A 25,164-nucleotide genomic window follows, 5' to 3' on the forward strand; every position below is an offset into this window, starting at 1 on the left:
CCCCACCTGCAGGAGGGTGTTTTTCTTTGACATTTGAGCCCCTTTCCCCTGTCTCTGATGTTTTTCTCACTGCCTTGTTTGTCTCCTCACTGAAGCAAAAAGAACAGAGCCTCGGCTAATTACTCTCAGATCAAATAATACTGGTTATTGTAATTGGTCATTGTCCGAAAACACTGAGTTCTTCTTAGCTCTGAGGTTGCCTGGCACGGCTTAGTTAGCTAACTATTCCGGGAATGTCTCTATTATCTGTTTTACTTTGCAAAAGAAACCGGGGACTTGTTGAAAGCTGGTAATAAAAGTCTGCCCTGGTCCGAGCGGAGGCTGCGTAGAGAGGGCCTGGGAAAGCGTGGCCTCCATGAATCACGTTGCCCCCCAACAGCTGCTCAGTGACGTCACTTGGTTTCTGTGTCGGAGAATAATAAACCCACTAGGTCTTCTTACAGGCCAACGCTCCCTCGTTCTCAGGGCCTCGGGCAGGGTTGAGGGGCGCAAAACAATTTTAATGACCAAACTCACGGGAAGTAAAATGGTTCACAGAGAAAAACTAACAGACTCACAGGTGGCTGCCTGTCCAAGAGGCGTCTTCCTGGGGCTGAGGGCCCCCAGATCAAGGTGCTCAGGGCCTGGGTGTTCATCAGGATGAGGCCCAGGGAAATGTCCCTTCAACCCTGCTGAAAGATAAGCTTTCCAAGGCGGTACTCACCGGTTGCAGACATTCTGAAGGCTCTGAGGCTTAGGCAGTGGGAACCATTCTGGAAAGCACACATAGACACGTTAAAAGACAAAAACAACCCTAAAATCCTGTTGCCAAAAATATTATTAAAATTCTAAATGCTCTTCTTGGCTTGGGGTAGCAGGGAATTCAGTTATCAGGTAGGCAAACTAAATGAGTTTAAGTTTAAATGGAAGGTCACCATTCTGGGTTGAGTTGTGTCCTTCTCCCGAATTCATAGGTCAAAGTCCTAGGCCCAAGTACCTCAGAATTTGACCTTATTTGGACACAGGGTCGTTGCAGATATAATTAGTAAAGATGAGGTCATTAGGGTGGACCTTAATTTAATATGACCAGGGTCCGAATAAAAAAGGAAATTTTGGACATAGAGACGGACATGTATAGGGGAAGACAAAGAAGAGACAGAAGGAGAAGACAGCATGTACAAGCCAAGGAGAGAGGCCTGAACAAATCCTTCCCTCAGAGCCCTCAGAAAGAACCAATCCTGCCAACACCTCAAGTTCAGATCTAGCCTCCAGAAGCAAGAGACGATAAATTTCCGTGGCTTAAGCCACCCAGTTTGTAGTACTTTGTTACAGCATCCCTAGCAAACTAAAATAATACAGTCACAATATTTAATGTCTGCTGTGTGCAGAACATGTGCCGAGTGCTGGGAGAATACAAAAGTAATCACAAGAAGCTTCCCCACTCCTACAGAGCTTACAATTCATTTGAGAGAACAAAACGTGCTTGCCCCACCCCCCTCCAAGAAAACTCATGTGACAAATGAGGGGGCAAAGTCTTAAAAACTCAGAAGTGGTTAAAAAGTTAATGGGACTAATTTTATATGTCACTTACAGTAAAGGTGGAAGTGAATCCTGGCTTGAATAATCCAAAATGGATGATAATAAGATTTGTAATTTTCTTTGGAGCACTCTTTACAACATTACATGTGGATACATGTGTTTCTATTTTTTTTTTGATACTGACACTATTTAACCCAAAATAAAACCACTATAAAAGGAGACAATTTCTTATTCATTCAAGAAATACTAATTAATTGCTTACTCTATGTAAGGATGCTAAAAGGGGCTACAAGGATGTAAGCTTATGCTGCTTATCAAATCCTTCTATTTCCGACTCCAAATTGAGAAAAGAGTATTTCAACTCTCATGTAAAAGGATGTTTTTGCTTTATATTTTCCTTGGGCCTGAAATGTAATTCTCTTGGTTTTAAAAGCTCTCTTCTTCCAGCTCCTATAGGAATGGAATACAGCAAGACTGTTTATCCAACAAAGAATTTAATCATAGTTGGGCAAAAGATGGTTTTGACAATACTGGCCTTTTCATGTCTGTATGTATATAGAAAAAGCCCTGGAAGACCACTCACCTGATGGTGATAATGGTCACTAGGGCTTACCCTTCTCACTTCTATGCTAATTTTCTTAAATTTATTTATTTTTAAATAAAAAGCACATATTACTTGTCTAACTTCAAAAATATGTTCAATTAAAGATGGACATTATGGTGTTAAGAGTTGTAGAATGAAAGCTGTGATCAAAGAACATGATTTAAGCTGAGTTCTCAAGGTCAGATGCAATCAAATGTGAACTACTCTGCTGGCAGTATTTTTTTTTAAATAAATTTATTTATTTATTTATTTTTGGCTGTGTTGGGTCTTCGTTGCTGCGCGCAGGCTTTCTCTAGTTGCGGCGAGCGGGGGCTACTATTCATTGCTGAGCCAGGGCTTCTCATTGTGGTGACTTCTCTTGTTGGGGAGCACGGGCTCTAGGCGCGGGCTTCAGTAGTTGTGGCTCGTGGGCTTTAGAGCGCAGGTTCAGTAGTTGTGGCTCAGGGGCTTAGTTGCTCCGCAGCATGTGGGATCTTCCCGGACTCAGGCTTGAACCCATGTCCCCTGCATTGGCAGGCGGATTCTTAACCACTGCGCCACCAGGAAAGCCCTCTGCTGGTGTTTTATAGTCCCAGGTGGGCACTAAGGGAAGCACTTGCCTATACTGGTTATTTACTCTCTCTTCAGGTGATTGTGCCTAAATTCAAATAACCAGTAAAGATAAGAATACCTGGCATTTGTTCAGAATGTTTATTTCCAGACCACTTTCTGCTGCCTACTGACAGTTTTCCCTGGCTAAACAAAATTAAAATATTTCCTCATTCAGTCATATCCCAATTTCCAATTGATATAGTGAGATCCATTTCAATACTCTCCCATGTTTTGTTTTTATGTGCTGGGGGTTTTGGCCTTTAGTATTTTAATACAATTGCTGGCTTTAGTGTTGTTCTTGTGGAACATGGGTTTGGAATTAGCTGAATTAGGGTTTGAACACTGAACCTAGGGTTTGAAACTACTGCTTCAAGTTCACTGTGACCTTAAGCAAGATACTTTCGCCATGGCCAGCCTGTTTCCATAACTCAAGTTGGAGGTCATAGTCGCCTCACAAGGACTAAGTGATTTGTTGAATTTATGGATGCAGTGAGATAACGAATGTAACGTGCTGGCCTCAGAGCATTAAATAAATCCTATTTCCTTCCCCTTCTTTCTCTTCCTTTGAAAAGTGATGGGCAATGCAAACTATGTGTAGTTGGGACCTGGACTTGGTTTTTTATTTTTTTTGCGGTACGCAGGCCTCTCACCGTTGTGGCCTCTCCCGTTGCAGAGCACAGGCTCCGGACGCGCAGGCTCAGCGGCCATGGCTCGTGGGCCCAGCCGCTCCACAGTATGTGGGATCTTCCCGGACCGGGGCATGAACCCATGTCCCCTTCATCGGCAGGCGGACTCTCAACCACAGCGCCACCAGGGAAGCCCGGAGCGAGATAATTATAGCTCCTACTGCACAGTGAGTGAAGTATAAGTATTTCCTCATCCTTTGCCGTTTTTCCTTCTGCCTCTTTCTCTTGTTTTATGTACCATGTATTTCTCCTCTCAGGTTTCAATAAGGTTTCTGCTTATTGTTCTCCTTGGAAACCCATAATTTGCTGTTTCATTCTACTGAAATTCTAACGTGTTCCAAGCTTGAGTTCTTACAAGCCTAGCTTAATTTCTTTTGAGTTTTCAGTGTGGGCCAGAGGTGTGTGCCTTAGCTCTGTGGTGTAGTAACATGAACACAAGCCCAGGCTTAAATCTCCTTTCTGCCACTTATGAGCTCTGGGCTTTGGGGGAAATTACTTCACCTCTCTGGTTAAGTAACTCAGAAGTTTCTCAATCTGTAAAGTGGGAACACTTTTCCAGTTGCCTGGGAGAATTAGATAAGATTAAGCACTTGGCCTGTAGTAGGGGCTCAATCAATGTTAGTCTTATTCCTTTTTCTTTTTCTTCTTCTTGTTTCTACCTCTCATTTTGGAGAAGCAACCTGGTCTCACACAAGTGGTCCTCAAGCCAAGCAGCACACTAGCATCACCTGGGAGAGTTTTGAACCAAAAGGAGGCGCTGGCTTCACCCCACAGAGTCTGATTCAACGAGCCTGGGGAGGGCCCAGCATTGGTCGGTTGTTGTGTTGTTGTTACGTTTAATGGTCTCCAGATGTTTCTAGAGTGGCACTAAATGAGGCAGAGGACACTGGTCTCTCAAGGAGGGCAGGGTCGACCAGCACCTCCCAGCAACTCCCACACACTTCTCTGGGGCTCATTTCCTCCAGTAGGCTTGTGAAAATTCAGTTAATCAATGTACATAAAAATCGCAGAACACCGTGTCTGATGCATACTTCACATGTTTTTCAAGGATGTGAGAGAGGAAGCATAATGAAGGAAAGAAATCATTCCTCGTAAATTCTACCAGTAGAGGTTGACTTGTAAGAGTTGGCCCCAGGGCTTCCCTGGTGGTGCAGTGGTTGAGAGTCTGCCTGCCGATGCAGGGGACACGGGTTCGTGCCCCGGTCTGGGAAGATCCCACATGCCGCGGAGCGGCTGGGCCCGTGAGCCATGGCCGCTGAGCCTGCGAGTCCGTGTCCGGAGCCTGTGCTCCACAACGGGAGAGGCCACAACAGTGAGAGGCCGGCGTACCGCATTAAAAAAAAAAAAAAAAAAAGAGTTGGTCCGAGGAGGCAATGTGACAACATTGAACTTGAGGTTCCGTGTCTTGCATAGACTGTGCCTGACTCTCTTCCCACATCTATTTTGTAGCTACGTTAGCCCAGATAGAGGATTGAGGTGTCCAGCGTCAGCCAGGTTGCTGGTTATGAAGCAGAGCCAACGCCCAGCACCCGTTTGTGGCCAGCCTTCTGCTCTTATGCAGATAACCTGACGCTGGGTGACCTTGCCTCCTTCCCATTGATTTTTCCCGGTAGTTAAACCGCAAGCGATCAATGAGAGAATGATCCACAAACAGGCATTTTTACCCAGCGCCATTTCAAGAGAAGTCTGTTTCTCTGGCTTCAGTAGCCTCTCAAATCGTAGGTCTGTAGGTAGCTTATTTCCCTTCTCCTTCCAAAGATGATAGTTAATCATTAGACCAGATTCCTCTCCATCTCCTCCTTCTGCAGTTCTCTTTAAAGGAGTTCTCGTTTGAGTTCAGATGGAATTTGAGGCAGGAAGAGCAAAGTAAACTTTGCTTTTGTAAAAGCCAAGTTTAAAAGCTGAACGTTTTAATTTCCCAACTGAACAGAGTAAAAGTAAAATGAGGGCCAAACTGTTGCTACCATAGTAAGATAATGCATTTTTCCATAAACCTTGAAGAAAGCTCATTTCACAACTGATTCAAGTCAATAGAGATTTGTTGGTTGGTTGATAAAATATCACCAGGACCATTTTGAGCCTTAGCTCAAAGTGAAACATTTTCCAGTTACTATAGGCTTTACCACAATCCCCCTAAGGTTATCTTATAGTGCAGTCTACAGAACTACACCTCTGGAATTTCCCCGCACACAATGCATTCTTGAGATACCATATATTTGGATAGCTGATAATGCTGTTAGCCTTACTGCGCTATCTCAAGCAGGAACTTTAAAGCGGCTTGCAAAAATCTGTAGCTCTTCTACCTCACCCTCAGCCTCACCCCAGTTATACACACTCAAGCCCTCGCAACTGCTCGCCTCCCTCTTCCTCAGGCAGCTGGCTTAGTCTTTTGCTCAAGGAGTCTGAACTTGGCATTCCTGTTTGAGTGTCATGGGGACACCGAAAGCCAGTGCTCTCACGGGGGCGCTCCTTGGCATCTGAGCCCGGCGCTTCAACCCTCACTGGGGGCTTATCACTCTTCTAACCCTGCATCAAAACTTTTTGTGGATTCTAAGAAAATATCTATCCTCGGAAGCCTGTTCCTAAGGCAGTGGTCTCTGGAGAGGAAGGGGAAGCCGGGCCTGGCTCCTGGTGTGTGGATGGAGAAGGTGGAGGTGATGGGCTCTGTCAGGAGTCTCCCCTCTCCCGGGGGCAGTGTTTAATGTCTGTCCACGCCCACAGACGATGTTTGAGCTATAGCTTGATCATGCCATTCGGTGTCCATGGTATTTAATGACGCATCATTTGACAACATTTATCACTCCCCTGTAGCCTCTACAAATGTTTGAGGGCCACGTGTGCAGGTGTTGTGCTCAGCACTGGAAATGCACAGACATGGTACTTGGTGCTCCCCCCAAGTTTACAGCCGTATGATTTCCACGGGATGATGATGCCAACAATGATGGTAATTATCATCATCTTTTGGTCTTTTCCAGCCTCTCTGACTCTTCCTTCTCAGCTTCCAAAAAACCCTTTCCCTCTACTGGATCCTTCAGCACTGGTCCCCCTGGTGCCGTCATAGTCTCCTTTCTCCACACGGTCTCCCTCGCGCGATTGAACTCACCCCTGGAGCTTTAAATATCACTTTAGGCAGATGACTTCCAATTTTGTATTTCTAGACCCCTATAATTATTATAGATTATAGACCCCTATAATCACAGGCTTGTATTTCTTTTCTTTTTTTTTCCGCACTGCATAGCTTGTGGGATCTTAGTTCCCTGACCAGGGATTGAACCCGGGCCCTCGGCACTGAGCGAGCAGAGTCCTAACCATTGGACTGCCGGGCAATTCCCCACAGGCTTGTATTTCTAATTGCTTTTCAGATATCTCCATTTGGTGGTCTCACAGATATCTTCATCTTGAAATGTTCAAACCTTATACTCATTACACTCCCCACAAATCTGTTCCTTCCCCCTTTTATTTCCTGTGCCAGTAAATGGTATTATCATTCTCTCACCCACTGGATTTAGATTTCTCCTTCACAAGTCAAATCCCATCAGTTACAACCTCCCCTTGACTCTACCTCCTTCATGCTTTTTAGATTTGCCCCAACATTCTTCATCCATTGCTACTGCTCTAGTTGACACTTCCTATTTATCTTCTAGAATCCAGAGCATTGCCACACTGACTACCACCAATTTAATTCTACATATAGTCTTCCAAGCAATTTTTTCTAAAATTGAAATCCTGCCATATCACTTCCCTGCTAACAATCATCCGATGCCTTCTCTTTGCTTCTTAGTCGAGTCCAAATCCTTAGCATGATTACAAATCACTTTCCAGTCAGTTCCCCATCTGTCCTTCCAGGTTAATCTCCGACAATGGTCGGCCACAAAGCCGACATTCTAGCTTCCCTGAGCAATTCACCGGCGTGTATATTACCAGGTACACCCACTTTCCTACTCCTCTGTGTCAAGTTCCTGTGTCTGGAATGTCCTTCCCCCTCTTGGTCACCTGGAGAAAGCCCACTTCATCATGCCTGAAACCCAGCTCATGTCTCTTTCTCCCAAACAGTCCCTAAATTCCCCAGACAAGCCGAGGCCTTTTTCCAAGTGTTCCTAGAGGTCCCTAGGGGATCCTGCTATAATAATACTTTCCATATTGTAGTATTTATTTGTTTCTCCCTCTAGACTGTATGCCTTGAAGGCAGGTATCAATGTATTATTGATTTTTGCATCTTAGTCTTAGCACCTAGCATCCAATAAATATTTGTTGAATGAATGAAAAATTGATGCTTAGGTGAAAAATAAAAAATGAAATTTACTAAACCTTATTCTTAAGAGGTAAAAGTGACTCAAGAGAGCCCACTTGTGATTCCCACTCTGTATCTTACAGAGATCGATGATGCCAGGCACAGGCCACGAAGGTGTGGAAGAAGTCTCTGATCTGACCCAGATCCATGATGTTTGCGACCTTAAGGCCTTTTTCCTGAACTGGGAAGAAACGTAGCAGGGTTTACTTGAAAAAAATTTCTTTTAACCTGCTTTCCTTCATTTGTAACTTTTCCTAATCTTAACTCCTTTAAGATTATCCAGTCCCCCTCAATAAAAACTAATAATTGTCACCAAATAAAGATGAGAAAACTAAAAATAAATGTAGAAACTATTAATGAAGATCAAAGTGGGCCATGTATCTAAATGAATTTCACTGCTTGACTGGGGGGATGGGTTAATAAAGATGTTAATAGTAACTCCCACGAGCTTTTGCCGTGCTCCAGAAGTGGGACAGCAATGCGCCTGATGGTGGTTCATAGATTCGGTGAACATCGTGGCTTCATTACCTGAAGCAGGCGGGGTTGCCTGCTGGAGTCCCAGGGCGGGAGCTCCACTCACATTACATTTCAGAAACATGTCACCAAGCTCACAGATTCTAAAAGCAAGTCTGGGTTAAAGGACATAATCATTTGGGAATGAACTTGGAAAAGTGTTATTGGCCGATGCCAGCCTAAGGCATTGTTTTATTACCAAATTATATTTGCCCTTGGAAGGTACTGTGGAATTACCTATGAGCACCAACTTGGAGTTCAACAGGCTGGATATTCTGGGTCACCCCCTTCCTGGCCAGGTGACCCTGGGCAAGACACATACCTCCCCAAGCCTTAGCTCTCTCGTCTATAAAGTAGGAATGGTAACGTTGCCCCTGTTGGATAGAGCTGTTGTGAATCCAAGTAGTATGATGTATGAAAAGTGCCTAATTCATAGTTAGTGCTCAATAAACGACCGTTATTTTACCCAGCAACAAGGCGAATAATAACTTACATGTACTTTCTTGGCAAAGCAGGCAGAACAAGGATTATTAGTCCAGAAGGTGCTAGAACCTGGAACTAGAACCCAGGTGGCCATTGATTTCATCTAACAAAGATCTATTTACTATTACGTGCCAGTTATGGGGGCAGGTGTAAAATACTAGAAACACTGGAAGTGGTCAGGTTTGCTTCGTAGAAAACCTCAGCACTCTTTCCACTGTACCATGCTTTGGGTGAAACCAACAATGACAACATGAATACCAACTGTGATTTAGTGGCCCTTACTGGACACCATTATGTAGATAATAAGGGTTCTCCCGGGGAAGAGCCCTGTGGCCACAGCGTGGGCAGGCATCTCACAGCAGTTTAGGATGGGCAGCAGAAAGGAGCCTTCACCAGAAGGGACAGCTTTAACAGGCGCTCAGACTGACTCAGGTAGGTGTTTGAAAACTGCAGGTCAGCTCTTAGGGTATGTGAATTCAGGCAGTGTTTAGGCCCAAGCAAGGAAAAACCAAAGTCAGTTCTGGCCTAGGAGGTGTGCCTGACATCTATAAGGAAGCCAAGAACTCTAAGGGAGCTAAACAGAAAGAAACAGACATTGCATCAGCTCTCACACAACCACCATTGAGTCTGAACCCTGGTGAGTCACTGAGCAGCTGAATGAACTTCCACCCTGTGTAAAAAAAAAAAAAAGGATGGGAACTAACTTTTATTGGGCATTGCCTAAAAGTTAGGCACTGTGGATGTTAATTATTGTTTTATAATATATACATATATCAAATCATTATGTTGTCTGCAAAATGAGACAGAGGGACATAACATGGTTAACAGAAGGAGAACAGGTTTCTTGTAAACTGACCCATCTCCAACCTAGGAAATGCCTCTGTGTGGAAATGGGAGAAAGCCTCTGTTTCCTCAGGTGTAAAACTGTGCTACTCTAACCAGCAGGGACCCTAGCAGACAGTATAAGGATTAGCTATTATGTATGTCCTGTGCCTGGCACACAGGGGACACTTTTTAAATGATAGGATTGCTCCCATTTTGCAGATTAGGGAACTGGGAAAGAAATAACTTCCTCGAGTACCCCCAGAGAGTACGAGGTGGAGTGTGGATCTGCCGCTCCATGAATTGATGCCAATAATTAAAACCTCTCTTATCAGTATCCTTTCCCTTAGTTCAGCCCACTGAGTAACTCACTTGGCTAATAGCTCATTCTATTGAGTGGATGCACAGCTTAGATTGTGTTCACAGCAGGCACACAAAGACACACTCAGAACTCTTTGAGCCCAAAGTGTGGTAGCTCTATGTAATCCCGACATGAACAAGGATCATTTTAGATTTTTAATTATCATCTGTCCTATAATGATGTCAGATGAAGTGAAGCTCTCACACTGGATTTCAGGTCAAAATGAAACGTTCCCAGGGTAAGGCTAGATTGCTGTGTTGTGAGCCTGTCTGATGCCAGTATTCCGCCCCCATTATTTCTTGCTTCCACCTGGTGGTCAAAAGTTGAAAAAGCAGGCGTCCTGAAAATAACTAGGTGTCAGCAGGATCCATTTGCCTATCGTTTATAGGACATCTGAATCTGGGTCGCTGCAGGGCTTTTAGTACTGCTTTCCTGCCTTTTGATTTCTACCAAGTTCCTCCAGTGGAAAATCTTTCCATGTGCAGTGTTCTTTCCCGGGGCTGAAAGGACCAAGATAATCCCGGATGCTTCCCTGCAGCTGAGCTCATGTCACAAATCAGGCATGATTTTCAGCAGATATTTCTTTAAAAGTTTGAAGGCCTCTGTGGACTCTATTCCCTTCTCAACGGGAACAGGCATCAAAGAGACGGGAATAAAATGCTTTGCGCTCACATCAGGAACTAATTGGCAATTTGGCAAATGCATTGACTAATGTCATGCACTGTTATTTCTAAATCCTCTCCTGTCCTTGACCCCCAGTATCTAGATGTAAACTTGGGACCATTAGTGGAGAAGGATAAAGTCTTCTGGTGCCTCAAATGGAATTGAGAGGGATTTAAACTAGGCGCTTTTGAGTGTGGTGAAATGAACCCAGCAGTACATTAATGCTAGGATTTGAGCTCACACAGCATGAGTGCTTTCAAAAACCGTGTTTAAGGAAGCAAACAGAGCCACGACAGACCCTTTCAGTGGAGCAAAAGGAGTTGGATGAAACAATCAATGACACATTAAAAAACCACAACTGGGCTGCAATCATGTGGGCAGAAAAAAAAGTTTTTCTTTATCACAGGATCTTTGCATCTAATGAGATGGTGCCTGGACAACCTCCAGAGGGGTAAGGCCTCTGTTTACTTTAGCTGAGAAATGTCTAAATATTTAGTTGGTTCCCTTAAAAGCCTTACACCAGTCTGTAGCAAACTGGTCTTTAAGGTATGATCTTATTGGGTCTATATTGCCATTGGGAGAGCTATTTAAAGGGAATTTGGAAAAGTCAGAAGATATTACCACTGAAGGTGCAAATGTTAACTTTTTTTTTCCCCCTCTCAAAATTAACTCTTTTTAATGTCCTCCAAATATTTAATTTAGGACCAATACCTTGCCAGTCAATACTTTCTCTTAATTCATCCTAAATGGTTCTCTACTTCTTACATACACTTTATTCTTATTGGTTCCAGTCGGGCCGAAGTGCTTGAGGCTGAAAAGGGGAGGGACTCCTGAGCGCATTTTCTTGGGAGCGGGAGGGGAAGCTAAGAGGGCTGAGAGACTTTGTAAAAATGTCTATAGGGGTCCACCCTTTAAATTCACACTACGGTCATGTATCAGCAGATTTCAGTCAAGACCAATATCCAGTTTGCTCTAAGCTTCTGGGATCCTCTGTGTCACAAACACAGCGCATCCCAGATATGGCATCAGTTGGGGCTTTAACCTTTTTAGACTTTCGGATAGTGGAATCCCCTCCAGCATGCCTTCTTTATTATTGCTTCCTGTGCACTCTCACCAAGGATCACCGAACTGCTCCCTTCCCCCGCTGCAGGAGGCCAGCACAGACCCTGTTCCGCCAGTTTGATGAATGTGTCTTGGCTAATTGTGTGCAAGATGGCAGGCCTTTAGCAAGTGTGACCAGTTTATTGTTCAGCCAATCACAGGCGCCTCAGTTAGCATGTGAAAAGGGGGTGTGTTGCCGGGGAGGGTGAGTGTTCTGGCGGCTGAGTCAAAGGAGGAGCGTTTTGGGGGGTCACAGAGCAACACCCACTTCTTTGAGGGGATGTTACTATGCTCTACTAAACCTGTAAACCTCTTACTCAAAGCACTTTTTTTCTCTTCCCTCTTTTTTCAAGGAGATCTTTTTTTCCCATGGTTCAAGCAAGGCAAGACACTGGCTGCTCTACAGATGGAGCTCACGTTCCAGGGTTTTTAATATTTCACTTTTATATTTCTGTTAGAGAATGATCCTGCTGAGAGTCTGGGAGTCCGTGCTCGTCAGAACCCCTCACTGACACTTGGATATATTGCTCTGAAAGCTATCCCAGGAGAAAAGATTAAATAAAAAAAAGCCTACTTTTCAAAGCCTACTTCTCAATCTGCCCACATCAAAATAAGACAACTGGCCCTTTGAAGTGGAAGACACAAGAGTTCTCAGCCAGCTTGCTTAAAGCAGTGGGTGGGGCTGGGGGAGATAAGGAAAGAAGAAAGGAAGGAAGGAAGGAAGGAAGGAAGGAAGGAAGGAAGGAAAGAAAGAAAGAAAGAAAGAAAGACCAGACCAGTGTCTAAAATTATATACGTTTCTTCCCTCACCCAGATTTAATCAGGCACGGGAATCTGAATTTCTGGTGAGAAAACTTACAGCCCTGCTCATCAGCGCCCCAAGAAAACAGGTAACTGGTCAGAGAAACCTGTCCAGCGGGGTCAGCACCAGGTGTTTTTTTAAAACCTGTACAAACAGAAACTGTGTTGTTCATGCATAGTCGAGACAAGACCTGGTAAGGGCAGCGTGGGCACAGATGGCCACTGGATGGTTCTCTAAGTTCTGAGCTCTCCAGCTCCCTCAAAGTTGTTGTGCAGCTGAATTCAAAGTTTGGGGGCTCTTAGAGTGAAAAGGAGAGGAATGAAAATCTCATCAAGAATGGCGTTAACAGTTCTCCTCTGTGACATTTTACTGGCTCCCATCCCCTCTTCTGGTCCCTTAATCACTGGAGCTCAAGTCCCTGGAAGCAGCAGCAACAGCTCAGGGATAGGGGTGGGTGGGAGGTGGCCTGAAGGGACTTCTTAATTTATATAAGGGGATGTTCCTGGAACACGGATGTGGGTGGCTGTTTTAAAACATAGTCCTTGCGATTGAGTTATCAATAGTACTGACCCCATGCCCAAGATATGCTGGACTTTTAAGATTTACAAGTAAAAGTTGAGACATCTTGGCTGTGACTAAGGTTACAACGCCCTTCCCTTCGTAAGCCTAGCCTGGCCCACAGCTATACACTGCCCAAGCCCGTGGAAGTGGGGCTCACAAATGAGCACACCCCTCCCCCCATAAGGAGAGCTGGTGAAAGAGTGTGGATGAATGAATACAAACACAACCTCTTAGAGGTCCATGAATGTGCCGAATTCATCTATGCAGACCCAGCACATTACACAGTGCCTGGCAGATAGTAGGTGCTCAGAAATTTTTGACTTATTTGAATTAAATTGAATCCTTACTAGAAAAACAATGCAAAGTATGAAACCTATTGATGTTGGGCCTGGAGAATTCTCTTCATAAATAAAAAATTGCATATTACTTTGAAATGACAGCAAAATAAAAAATGCAACATATTTCTCAATGTTTTATTGGAACCCAGTTATCTTATTTAGTACAGAATCTGGCAGGGAAGCATTTTGGACAAGTTTCTATCATTATTGTTCTCATCAAGGATCACTGTTTATTGCCTGAATCAACCTGAAACCCAAACATTTCAAGTTTGGGGGAACAGCATATGCTCACCATGGCAGCTTTGTATTGAGATCATTCTCAATTGTTTTCTACAACCCATCTGTGACCCTAAACTTCTGCTTGCATCCATGTTAGGAAGCTGAGGGGTCCCATTTCACTCAGAGAGTGAAAGGGAAAAGGCGTTATTCTAAGCCCTGCAGCGAGAGGGTGGCATTTTTCTCAAGTAGTAAACTCAAGCAAAATCATTAGAAATGATAAACTATTTGGAAATGATCCGAACAGCATTTAGCAATGCATACAGGTCATTCACAAAGCAGCTGAAATGACTTTACAGTTGGTCTTTAGCTGGTGTAGGTTTTCCACAATCCTGGTCAGTTCAAGATGCCTGAACCCTATGTATAGCTGTTTGAGCAAAACTATTAGATGCTGGAGAAAAAAGTAAAAAATTCCCATCCTCCTATGTCTTTTGTTTTCCTTTTTTTTTTTTTTTGCGGTATGCGGGCCTCTCACTGCTGTGGCCTCTCCCGTTGCGGAGCACAGGCTCCGGACGCGCAGGCTCAGCGGCCATGGCTCACGGGCCCAGCCGCTCTGCGGCATGTGGGATCTTCCCGGACCAGGGCTCGAGCCCGTGTCCCCTGCATCGGCAGGTGGACCCTCAACCACTGTGCCACCAGGGAAGCCCATGTTTTCCATTTTAATTGTCTTTGAAATCTCTTTACAACTTCTTGCTCTCATAAAACCCTTCCAGGATAACCTCATACCAAAGTTAGTAATGACAACAATTTGGGGAAATTCCATTTTTAGTTATGGGACAATGGAATAATATAGAGACTGGAAAATCAGACTTGGGCCACATTCTCCCTAATTTGTACATATTTACCTCCCCTTTAATCCTTCCTGCAAGAGTCCAGCTCTGGTATGGCCATTACTTGCTTCTCAACCTCTGATATGGTCCTTCATCCTATAGCTCATTGCTTGCCTCCTCTCTTCTGTCTCAACGTCCTTAAAGTGACAACTGGGTAATCTGACCTCTCTGGCATGCTCTTGGGACCATTTCTCAAAGACATCCCCCATGGCAACACTTCCACCCCCAGAAGCCAGTACTGGAGGACAAAATGTGTGACAGAAAATGACCAAGTGTTAGGTTTGGAGACAATGGATGAACTCTGATACAATCTAGAGACATGTTACCTGGCCTGTCCTAGGCCCAGTGAGCCTTTACTTCCCCACTATTGTATTAGCTTTCTTTTTATACTTTATGAGATACAATAACCTAGCAAATAAACTCAATGATAGTCACTGGGTTCAAAAATGAGACCATCTTTTGAGTTGTCCTTTTAAGCCATTGGGTATTTGGAAATGGTTGTGGAATCCACAGTAACCGTCATTCCAGATTGTTATTCAGCTTGTTACTTGTGTTTTACAGAGTTGGAGAACTGATCTAACCTCAACTACTATTTCAATGACGTCCTCCTCGTAAAAAGATTAGTCAGGGCATATGAGTCTAAAAATCTGTCTAGAGCTATCTACACTGTTAACAATTAAAGAGGGACACCCTGTTTGTGGGGCCAGTGCTCTCACACTGCTAATCTCAGAGCTTTCGGCGGCTCAAGTCAGTATTACCTGGATTGTAGTTAGGTAGCTTGGAAACTCCAGGCCAGTTATCCTCTGTAGGGACTCCCAGCACCTATATAAAGCCAAAGAAAGACAAAGAAAGATGAGGGGGAGATGAGGTGGATGGAGCAGGTATGGAGACATGAAGGACACATCAGGGAGGAAGACGGAAGAAATGAATGTATGTCACATTATGCCAGCTGATGTGTTAAAGAAAGAAACTTCAGTGTTTCCAACATTTGCAGTTTCATGGGCAAAACTGCAGTGTATTTCTACGGTCCTACGTGTCAACATGACTGGGCTAAAGGATGCCCAAGATAGCCGGTAAAACATTATGTCTGGGGTGTCTGTGAGGGTGTTTCTGCAAGAGATTAGTAATTGAATCAGTAGACTGAATAAAGAGATTGGCCCTCACCAATGAGGGTGGCATCATCCAATTGGTAGAGGACCTGAATAGAACAAAAAGGTGGAGGAAGGGCAAATTTCCTCTCTTTTTTCTTGAGCTGGGACATCGTCTTCTCTTGCCTTTGGACATTGGAGCTCCTAGTTCTCTGGCCTTCAGATTCTGGGACTTAAACCAGTGGTCCCCTTAGACTGAATTATACCACCAGCTTTCCTGGTTCTCCAGCTTGCAGAGGACATACCTCAGCCTCCATGAAATCACATGAGCCAATTCCCATAATGAATCACAAGAGATACACACACATACGTACACACACACACATACACATACACACAAATACATACATATCTCCCATTGGTTTTGTTTCTCTGGAGATCTCTGACTAATACAGATCATATAACCTTGCTTAAAGTCATATTCTCATCCCAAAATATCTACAGACCTACATCGGGATATTATGGGTTTGGTACTACAAACAAAGTTAATATTGTAGTAAAGTGAGTCACACAAATTTTCGGTTTCCTGATGCATATAAAAGTTATGTTTACACTATACTATGGTCTATTAAGTGCATAACAGAGCAATGCACATACCTTAATTTAAAAAACCAATGTACATATCTTAATTTAAAAATGTTTCCTCACTAAAAATTGCTAACCATCATCTGACAGCGCAGGGTTGCCACAAACCTTCAGTTTGTTTAAAAAAAAAAAAAAAAGCAATGTCTGCAAAGTGCTATAAAGTGAAGCACGATAAAACGAGCTATGTCTGCTGTACTGCATGATCACCATACATTAGGATGCTGCATTGGGAGTTAGGAATAGAAAAAGACAGGAGTGATAAAGTGTCCCTTTGCCTTACATCAGATGACTGTATTTATATATATATGTCTCAACAGGAGACACTTGACAGTTTAAATTATGCCTCAGCATGGGCATTCAGCTGTTCCCCGATGTGCTCAAATTAAAAAGGATTCAGATTACTGACCTTTAAGCAGTGGAATGTTGGCTAAAAATGATCCCAAACCTAACTCTAGTCTTTTCTACCAAATTCATCTCATCTGCTTGTTTTCTCTGTGGCCCAGCAGCTTGGAATATGGTATTTGGTTTTTAACTGGTGGATAGTAATATTAACAACATCACTTGAAAAAGAGCTCACGGGTGCTTTGGATTACCAAATTGAAGCTTTAGTTTTTAATTACTATGAAAAGTCTTTTGGAGTATAAAGACAAACACTTCAGATTTTAGATGGTGCTGTTACTGCGAGTTCCGTTATAGGCAAAATCTTACCATTCTTTTAAGATAGTCATAAAAGCCCAATGTCAGTTATATCTAGGAGCCAGAATAATATTGTTTTTGTGAAATATTAATAAAACACTAGTAGTTTTCGTACAGAGCTACAATATAACTCTTTTTAGAAGCATATCTCAGTACAAGTCTTTATAGAAGCACCTCTCATAGAAAAAGCCTAGCGAATCCATTTGTAAAATGCTGGACACAGATGCTGGCCCAATTATTATGGCAGGAAGTCAACTGCCCAACAATGACTGATAATAATCAATGAGGAATCCAGAAGCCTCTTAATATTTACCAGCTTGCTGACCAGGACTCTAGCCGAGAAGTACACTCTTTGGTGTCTGTTAAGCTTGTCCTCAAACAAAAGACAATGAAGCGCCATTTTCCCTCCCATAATAAAAAAATTAAGCCACCCGGTAGAAGCTTCTTTCTTTGATCCATTCCCTAAACAAACTGAAAAGCTACTGAGAGGATTACAGGCTTTTCCTAGCAGCCACCCTGAGCCGGAGGGAACACTAAGAATCCTGGAATCCATTTTGAAAAACCAACTGGACTAATTCTTCTTTTGTGGGAGAGGGCCAGAGGATGGGAAGCTAATTCTTCTTTGTTAACCTACCGTCTTATGTATTTGCACAGATGTGCATGTAAACAAGTGGGTGGGATGATTCACATGTACCCCTACGTCTTCTGTTGCCTGGCAAAGCACAATGAAAGAAAGTAAAGATAATGAAGAGAAAGCGATAAAGGAAATAAATGACGACCATATCCATATTTTCACTAAGGTGAAAGTTACCAGAATTGTTGGTTACTTCGTATTATTGTGTAATTAAAGCCAACAAAATGGGTACCAACAATTTTGGAATATTGTGCTAAAAGCTTTAAGCCTGAGATTTTAAAAGTTTAAACAAAAATTCAATATCCTTTATTTGGAAATTTGATGCTCAGTTTTTATTTGAAAGTTATTGAATTCATTTTCACTTGAGAAAATTACTCAATCTCCGCTTCACTGACCGGGAAACTGAAAACCAAAAACTGTTGATTTACTCCCTCCCTGAAAGCTCTTAAAAGGCAGCTAGTGAGTGCTGTGTTTGAAACCACGGTGGGCTGCAAGGGCTGTTTTCTGCCTTTGTTGGAATGGAAACTGAAGGCATTTTGATTAATGGCTTTAAAGTCTGCATCGTTTATTTTATTCTGATTTTAGAACCACATCTGGTATTATTTGCTAAAAATACTTATTGAAAGAATTAGATTTCTAAAAAATTGATTAAAAATCGATGACAGCCATTCAGATGTAAACACACACACACACACACACACACACACACGGAGGCATTTCAGAAAGATGGTAAAATAAAAATTCAGGACTTATTATTATGTCTTTATTCCTAAGTGTGAGATCTCAGAATAAATGTAAAAAAAAGTTGTGATTAGAGGTTGGGAGATGTAGACTAGACCATTGCTTTCAAAGAAGCAATTCCTACATCAAGTATCATAGAACCCGAAATAGACCACCTTTAGTAAAGCACAACTCAGGAGCCATTTGTAATGTTTGAATTTCCAAGTTGCTTGGGATGTAGTAGTGTAAGAGATAACACACTGCTGAATGTGGTTCTCTCTTTGTCCTCAGAGCACGGAACTACAGATGTGTGGTAACAAAACTGTGGCCTTGGGCTTCCCTGGTGGCGCAGTGGTTGAGAGTCCGCCTGCCGATGCAGGGGACACGGGTTTGTGCCCCGGTCCGGGAAGATCCCACATGCCGCGGAGCGGCTGGGCCCGTGAGCCATGGCCGCTGAGCCTGCGCGTCCGGAGCCTGTGCTCCGCAACGGGAGAGGCCACAGCAGTGAGAGGCCCGCGTACCGCAAAAAAAAAAAAAAAGATAGCAGCTACACTATTCTCTTAACACTTTGTTCAAAGAGGTCACAAGTTCATGGAGTCAGAAAATCAAATATACTTTAAGATGCTAGAGACCTAGGGAGATAAATTATGAGACTTGCGTTACCACCTAACCTGAAGTTAGGGCTGGGTTCAGAACTCATGTCTACTAACACCAAGCCAGTGTTATTTCTAATGTGTTTACTTGTTTTATATTTGTAATGAGTTGTCATAAATGTCAAAATAAAGTCCTTCTGATTTATTGCAGTGTGATAAGAATAATGGTAGACGTGAACATGGCTTCCTGGGCAGGACCTGTTGGACCCATTTGTTAAGACACATTTGTTTTGGCTGCATCACTCATGTTTTGGTCCTTTATGTCCAGATACAAGTCCAAAATTTTCACTTACTGAATTACCTAAAACATCTTCAGATGGCCAGCGTCAGCCACCAAGACCAGTCCCGGAAACTTGAACCAATAACTAGAGAGCCATCAGGTCCTGGGAAACGTTTAACTCATTCTTTCTGTCCCATGATTTCTAAGTGCTATGCTAAATGCAAAGAACTGTAAAATGATTGCTTTTAAGAAAACTATCATTTAAAAATAGGAAGTAATGTAAAAAAATTAGTTTGTATATAACTCTTCAAATATCCTAATAGCATACCTTAGCTATTATTATAATTTATATTTATAGATTTATGTTATATATTATAATTTAGCTAGTATTATAATTTTTATTAACTATCTATATATACATACATCTTTTTGCATCTATACATGATTTATGTTTGTTTTACATATATTTACTTATATTCCACCCATCACCCCACCTAGACTGAACAACCGGTGAAAGCATAGATCATGCATTTTTCCTATTCTTCCCATTTTTCCAGGCCTTGTAACATCTTATAAGACAATGAGTGTCCAATAAATATTGTGTCCTCATTTAATGGCTAGGAAAAACTTTTCAAATGTGTAAAAGATCACTGCAGGGTCTGGTCTAGGCAGTGCTAGCTGAGCTTCCTCTAATGTGGACAAGAAGTAATATTAAGTGGGAGAACAGAACAATTAGGTGAAGTATTAGGAAATGCCTGTTAACGGTTTGGTCATTGAAACATCGCTATGAAAATAATTTCTATGAGAGAGAAAGCAAACATTTATCGATCACTTATGGCACATGGGGCTTGTTATGCATTTGATCTTATGAAATTCTCACAGAAAGGTTAGAAAGTCATTACCGCTAGCCCCATTTAACAAGTGAGGAAACTGGAGTTCAGAGGGACTACATAATTTGTACACGTTCGTCTCGCTAAAAAGTGGCTAGAATTCAAATGCTGGTCTTCGACTCTAAAGCCATTAATTACATTAGGCTGCCTCCAGTTTAGACGATGATATCATCCAATGATAGTTTTTGAAGGTAGCAGTTCTTGGTCTTGCAAGGTAGTTTTGAGAAAAAAAAACTTTTGGCTTGAAAAGTGTTTTTTTTTTAGTTTGTGAATGCATCCCAATTTTTCCTATGTTCCTCCATAATATCCCCAATGTTTCCAAAAGAAAGCTTAACGGCAGTGATTAATCTCTATAAAATGTCTTAATTTCACAAAGGACATTTTACTTTATTTTGACATTCACAAAGCACAATGTTTTCTGGGTCATGAACCTGTAGCACTAGACTGGTTTGCACAGAACATCTTCATAACGGTGAGCCATTGACCCTCCAGACACTAGCAACTAGCTCTTCCCTTTTCCTAAATGTTCCCTGAGGATTTTCCTCACCTGCATGTGTGTATTAAAGATAAACTCAGCTTTTTTTTTTAAAGAAGTTTGAGAAAAGACAAATTTCCTCACCTGCACACAAAAATCCTACTCTGCAATATTTCCCAAGATACCCGATTGGGAAGCTGTTAGCAAGTATGCTCTAGATGCTTGCTTGAAGCAAGCAAACTTGAAAGGGAGCAGAATCCAGGATACAAGCGATACCCTCCCCCCACCCCAGTTTAAAGCACTTGACACATGCTACAATATGGATGGATCTTGAAAACATTACACTAAGTGAAATAAGCCAAGCACAAAGGACAAATCCTGTTAAGATTATACTTATATGAAAACCTAGAATGGGCAAATTCATGGAGACAGAAGGTTGATGAGAGGTTACCAGGGGCTGGGGGCAGGGAAAATGGGGAGCTGGCTGAGTGGATACAGAGCTTCTGTTTGGCATGATGAAAAAGTTTGGGAAATGGACGGTGGTGATGGTTCCATGGCAATGTGAATGCATTTAATGCTATGAATTGTATCCTTAAAAATGGTTAGAATGGTAAATTTTATGCTATATATATTTAACCACAATTTAAAAATCATCAAAAAAAGACAGCAATATATAAATGACTGTAGTACATGGCATATAAGCTACCAGGGACATAAAAATGAAGTACATAATGGTGCAAATGAGGGAGGGATAAATAATGAATAAAGAAATGGAACCACACACACAAAAGCACCCTGTTACCTTAGGAATCTGGCTTTGGAGGAGCATGATACACAGCATACTTCTCTCACACTAACACAGGAAGCCTTTGTTTTATCAGGGTTCTATGAAAATTCAGTGCCTTGTCTTCAGTTGACAAAGATCCAGGGCCAAATATATTGTAGACTTAGAGCTGGGGGTGGCAGGGCAGGGATGTGTTTAATTAGTAATGGCAGAAATTGCCCTGGGAGGTTGAGACAATAATCACCGGAAGCAAGTGGATTCATGGGCTGCCACGGGACAACGGGGGGGTCCTGACCACTCATTCCCAAGGTGCTTATGCCCCTGGCAAATACCACAGTTTCCACAACCCTTAAAAGATGGCTTACTCTCTCAAAGCAGATGGACTGCTTCGTTTGTCTCTAAGGAAAATTTGGTTCAAAGTTTGTAATGCATATATTTTTTTCTTTCTAAGAGGAATTCTTCTCTTACCTCCCAGATCTTCTCCAGCTGTTCAAGGATGTTGGAAACCCCAGGAAACAAGGGTTGACCCTGGAACATTTCAATAAAGATGCAGCCTGCACCCCTAACAAAGAAATAAGAGTCAACCCAACCTATACATGCAAAACTGAACTACTAGCATTTCACCTCCCAAGAAATACTCTGAGGACAATTAGATAGGGACCACATAGTATGAAAAGTCTTGGCAGAAAAAGTCTCTATGTTAAACAAAAATAAAAACAGCCTGCAGCTTTTTGTTAAAATGGAACGCAACGGGCATTTAGGAACACAGTATAGAAAGCAAGCATTTGAGTTCATTCAAGCTCATTAACAATCTATTTTCTGAGAGGAGGGGAAAGTACTGAATCTCCAAACTGAATACCCTCTTTCACTGAAACTAAGATGCTATCATTGTAAGAAGCATCATTATTGTATGTACTTTTAAGAAACCAAAAGAAAAACAAACAAAAAACCTCACAAGTTAAACTGTGATGATCAGACTGTTTCCTACATATTCATTGAAAGGGCTGTTACAAATTTAATTAGACAGATTATCTCACCATATATCATACTTGTACATGCAAAAAAAATGGAATATTAAGTGGAAGAAATTGGTTTAGATACTCATCAAACTTTTTGACATTCAGCATTTGACTCAGACTCTTTGATGTCTGTGTTTATCCATGGTTTTGTCCTTTGACGGTATCGTCAGGAGTTTGATGATACAGCATTTCTTAGAATAAGCCATAAAACAACCAAGAGTCATTGGTGCTGGGGCTCCTAAGCTGACCTTGCAGTTACATGTTAGCCCACTTTTGACTCCAGCTTAAAGAATGTTGCTAAACATGTCTGATTCACGCCTTCTCCACAACCATTGTTCCTAGGGGTTAACAAGAAAAAAAAAAAAAGAGGTCTCCTGTCTTCCAAGTTACTGACACCCATTCTGCAAGTTTTGATGCTGCCATGTTTGATGTCCACACATGTACAATGGTAACTACAGTCATAACTGAAGCATGGCTGACGGCTACTGTAAGATGCTACTGATTTTAAGATGCATCCTGATTTAACAGAGAATGTGCAACTTAAAATAGATTAAATAGGGAGAAATATAAATTTTCTTTCCTACTTAGTCAAACTGGAGGATAATTCCTCAGGAAGAGTAAGAAGTAAGATTTATTTTGCTAATAATGCACATTTTTACTCTCACAAACCTTTATTTATTTATTTATTTTTGGCTGCGTTTGGTCTTTGTTGCTGCACGTTGGCTTTATCTAGTTGCAGCGAGCGGGGGCTACTCTTCGTTGTGGTGCACATGCTTCTCATTGAGGTGGCTTCTTTTGTTTCAGAGCACGGGCTCTAGGCATGGGGGCTTCAGTAGTTGTGGCACATGGACTCAGTAGTTGTGGCTCGTGGGCTCTACAGCGCTGGCTCAGTAGTTGTGACGCACGAGCTTATCTGCTCCGCGGCATGTGGGATCTTCCCGGACCAGGTCTTGAACCCCTGTCCCCTGCATTGGCAGGCAGATTCTTAACCACTGTGCCACCAGGGAAGTCTCAACTCTTACAAATCTTTTGAGAATGGTTCAGGTGACTGATTACAGAGATTATCCCCATGGTCTAATACTTCCCGAGTTTTGATGCCAAAACCCTTTCACCATAACACATAATCTCGCAAACTCCCTTAATCGTCTAGACGTTTTGCTGTGGCATGATAAAGAAGAAAATTTCAGTAAAACATTTTTTTTGTTTTTTTTGGCTGTGTTGGGTCTTCATTGCTGCGTGGGCTTTCTCTAATTGCGGTGAGCAGGGGCTACTCTTCGTTGCGGTGCGCGGGCTTCTCATTGCGGTGGCTTCTCTTACTGCAGAGCACGGGCTCTAGGCGTGTGGGCTTCAGTAGTTGTGGCACATGGGCTCAGTAGTTGCGGCTCGCGGGCTCTAGAGCGCAGGCTCAGTGGTTGTGGCGCACGGGCTTAGTTGCTCCGCGGCATGTGGGATCTTCCCAGACCAGGGCTCAAACCTGTGTGCCCTGCATTGGGAGGCGGATTCTTAACCACTGAGCCACCAGGGAAGCCCTCAGTAAAATATTTTATTATAGATCATGATATTATTAAAGATTTATTATGAAGTTCATTTTAAAATGGTCTTTAATATTATTCATATGTATTTATTACATATGACAAATTTTTACTTTTTCCATCTGACAGTAGACACATGCTATTTAACTTACTTTGTGTAGGAGAAAGCAGATTTCTTGATAAACAAGTTTAAGAATAATTTTTATCTTGTGTCTGGTTTGGGGAGAGAATATATATTAAAAGAAAGACTGACATTTAACTGTATCTTATCACCTCAAAAGACACAAAAACTATTTTCATGACCTAATATTTGGTTTGCATGTAAAATAATCAATTAGCTAATTCTTAGAATTTTGTATACATATAAATAAGAGGTATCAGACTAAGTTTTGCAGGTAGTTTTTTGTTTTTTTCCCTCAAACAACAGGTTGTCTTTATCCCTAGTTGTTAAAAAACTAATTTAGATTAAATGGCCACGATATTTTCTTTTTACTGATCTTTCATGTACAAGAGACATCTTGATATGTGACATAAGAATTTTGGGAATTCCCTGGAGGTCCAGTGGTTAGGACTCAGCGCTTCCACTGCTGGGGCCCGGCTTCAATCCCTGGTGGGGGAACTAAGATCCCATAAGCCAGCACGGCCAAAAAAAGAAAAAAGAAAAGAATTTTGATCAGGCAAATATAGCTTAAGAATCTGGTGCACAGTATCTTGAGGTGAATTTTTAGAATTATTATCATTTTAAGACTGCTTACTAGCTTGTTTTTAAATATCCATGGTCTTTTTGCTTCTTGCCTTTAAAGCAACAGATATAAAAGGTAAAAATTAAACAATACATGGAGAATAATAAAAGTAATAGGAAACTGTCAAATGGTTAAAAAACATCCTGGTTGCTAGCAATGGTCAACAGTGAGATAAGCCAGCTGAAAAACTGAGCTGGTGAATACCGTTAAACGGTCTCCATCCACCTCCCCTCATGCCTTGTCTATGCATACTGGAAAGGTCTCAAATCATTTCATTTTGAAGCAAAACACACACACACACACACACACACACACATATTTATGTATCTGTGTGTATGAAACACATGTAATTGTTTATTAACTGACACAAAATAGAAATGGAAATGTAACAGCTTTTGAAGACTTAAACCAACCCTCCATCCAGTACCCTAACACCTTCCAGAAACCCAGGGGCTCACAAATCACCAGAAGGCCTGCGGGCGTTTTAAACAAGGTTCAAATCATAGTCATTGCTAGGTTTAAACCTGTAGTCCACTTTTTTCTCTCCCCTCAAAAGGCTTTCATGGCTTAGAAAAAGCTTGTTGCCTTTTTAATGTCCTTTCATACCGGTGGCTGTGGGGAGCCG

At 42.2% G+C, this 25,164-nt stretch overlaps 1 protein-coding gene across 1 annotated transcript in view; it reads right to left on the reverse strand.

The window, feature by feature from the left end:
- Window positions 1–25,164, reverse strand: part of CDK15 (cyclin dependent kinase 15) — a 118,966-nt gene that overhangs the window by 20,424 nt on the left and 73,378 nt on the right. Inside the window, exons 14-16 of the mRNA XM_073807393.1 lie at window positions 21,714–21,807; window positions 15,199–15,262; window positions 704–752 (exon numbers count right to left, since the gene is read on the reverse strand). Coding sequence (XP_073663494.1) covers window positions 704–752; window positions 15,199–15,262; window positions 21,714–21,807 — 207 coding nt within the window. The remainder of the gene's footprint in view (window positions 1–703; window positions 753–15,198; window positions 15,263–21,713; window positions 21,808–25,164) is intronic.

The sequence above is a fragment of the Tursiops truncatus genome, chromosome 7, assembly GCF_011762595.2.
Source record: "Tursiops truncatus isolate mTurTru1 chromosome 7, mTurTru1.mat.Y, whole genome shotgun sequence".
NCBI lineage: Eukaryota > Metazoa > Chordata > Mammalia > Artiodactyla > Delphinidae > Tursiops > Tursiops truncatus.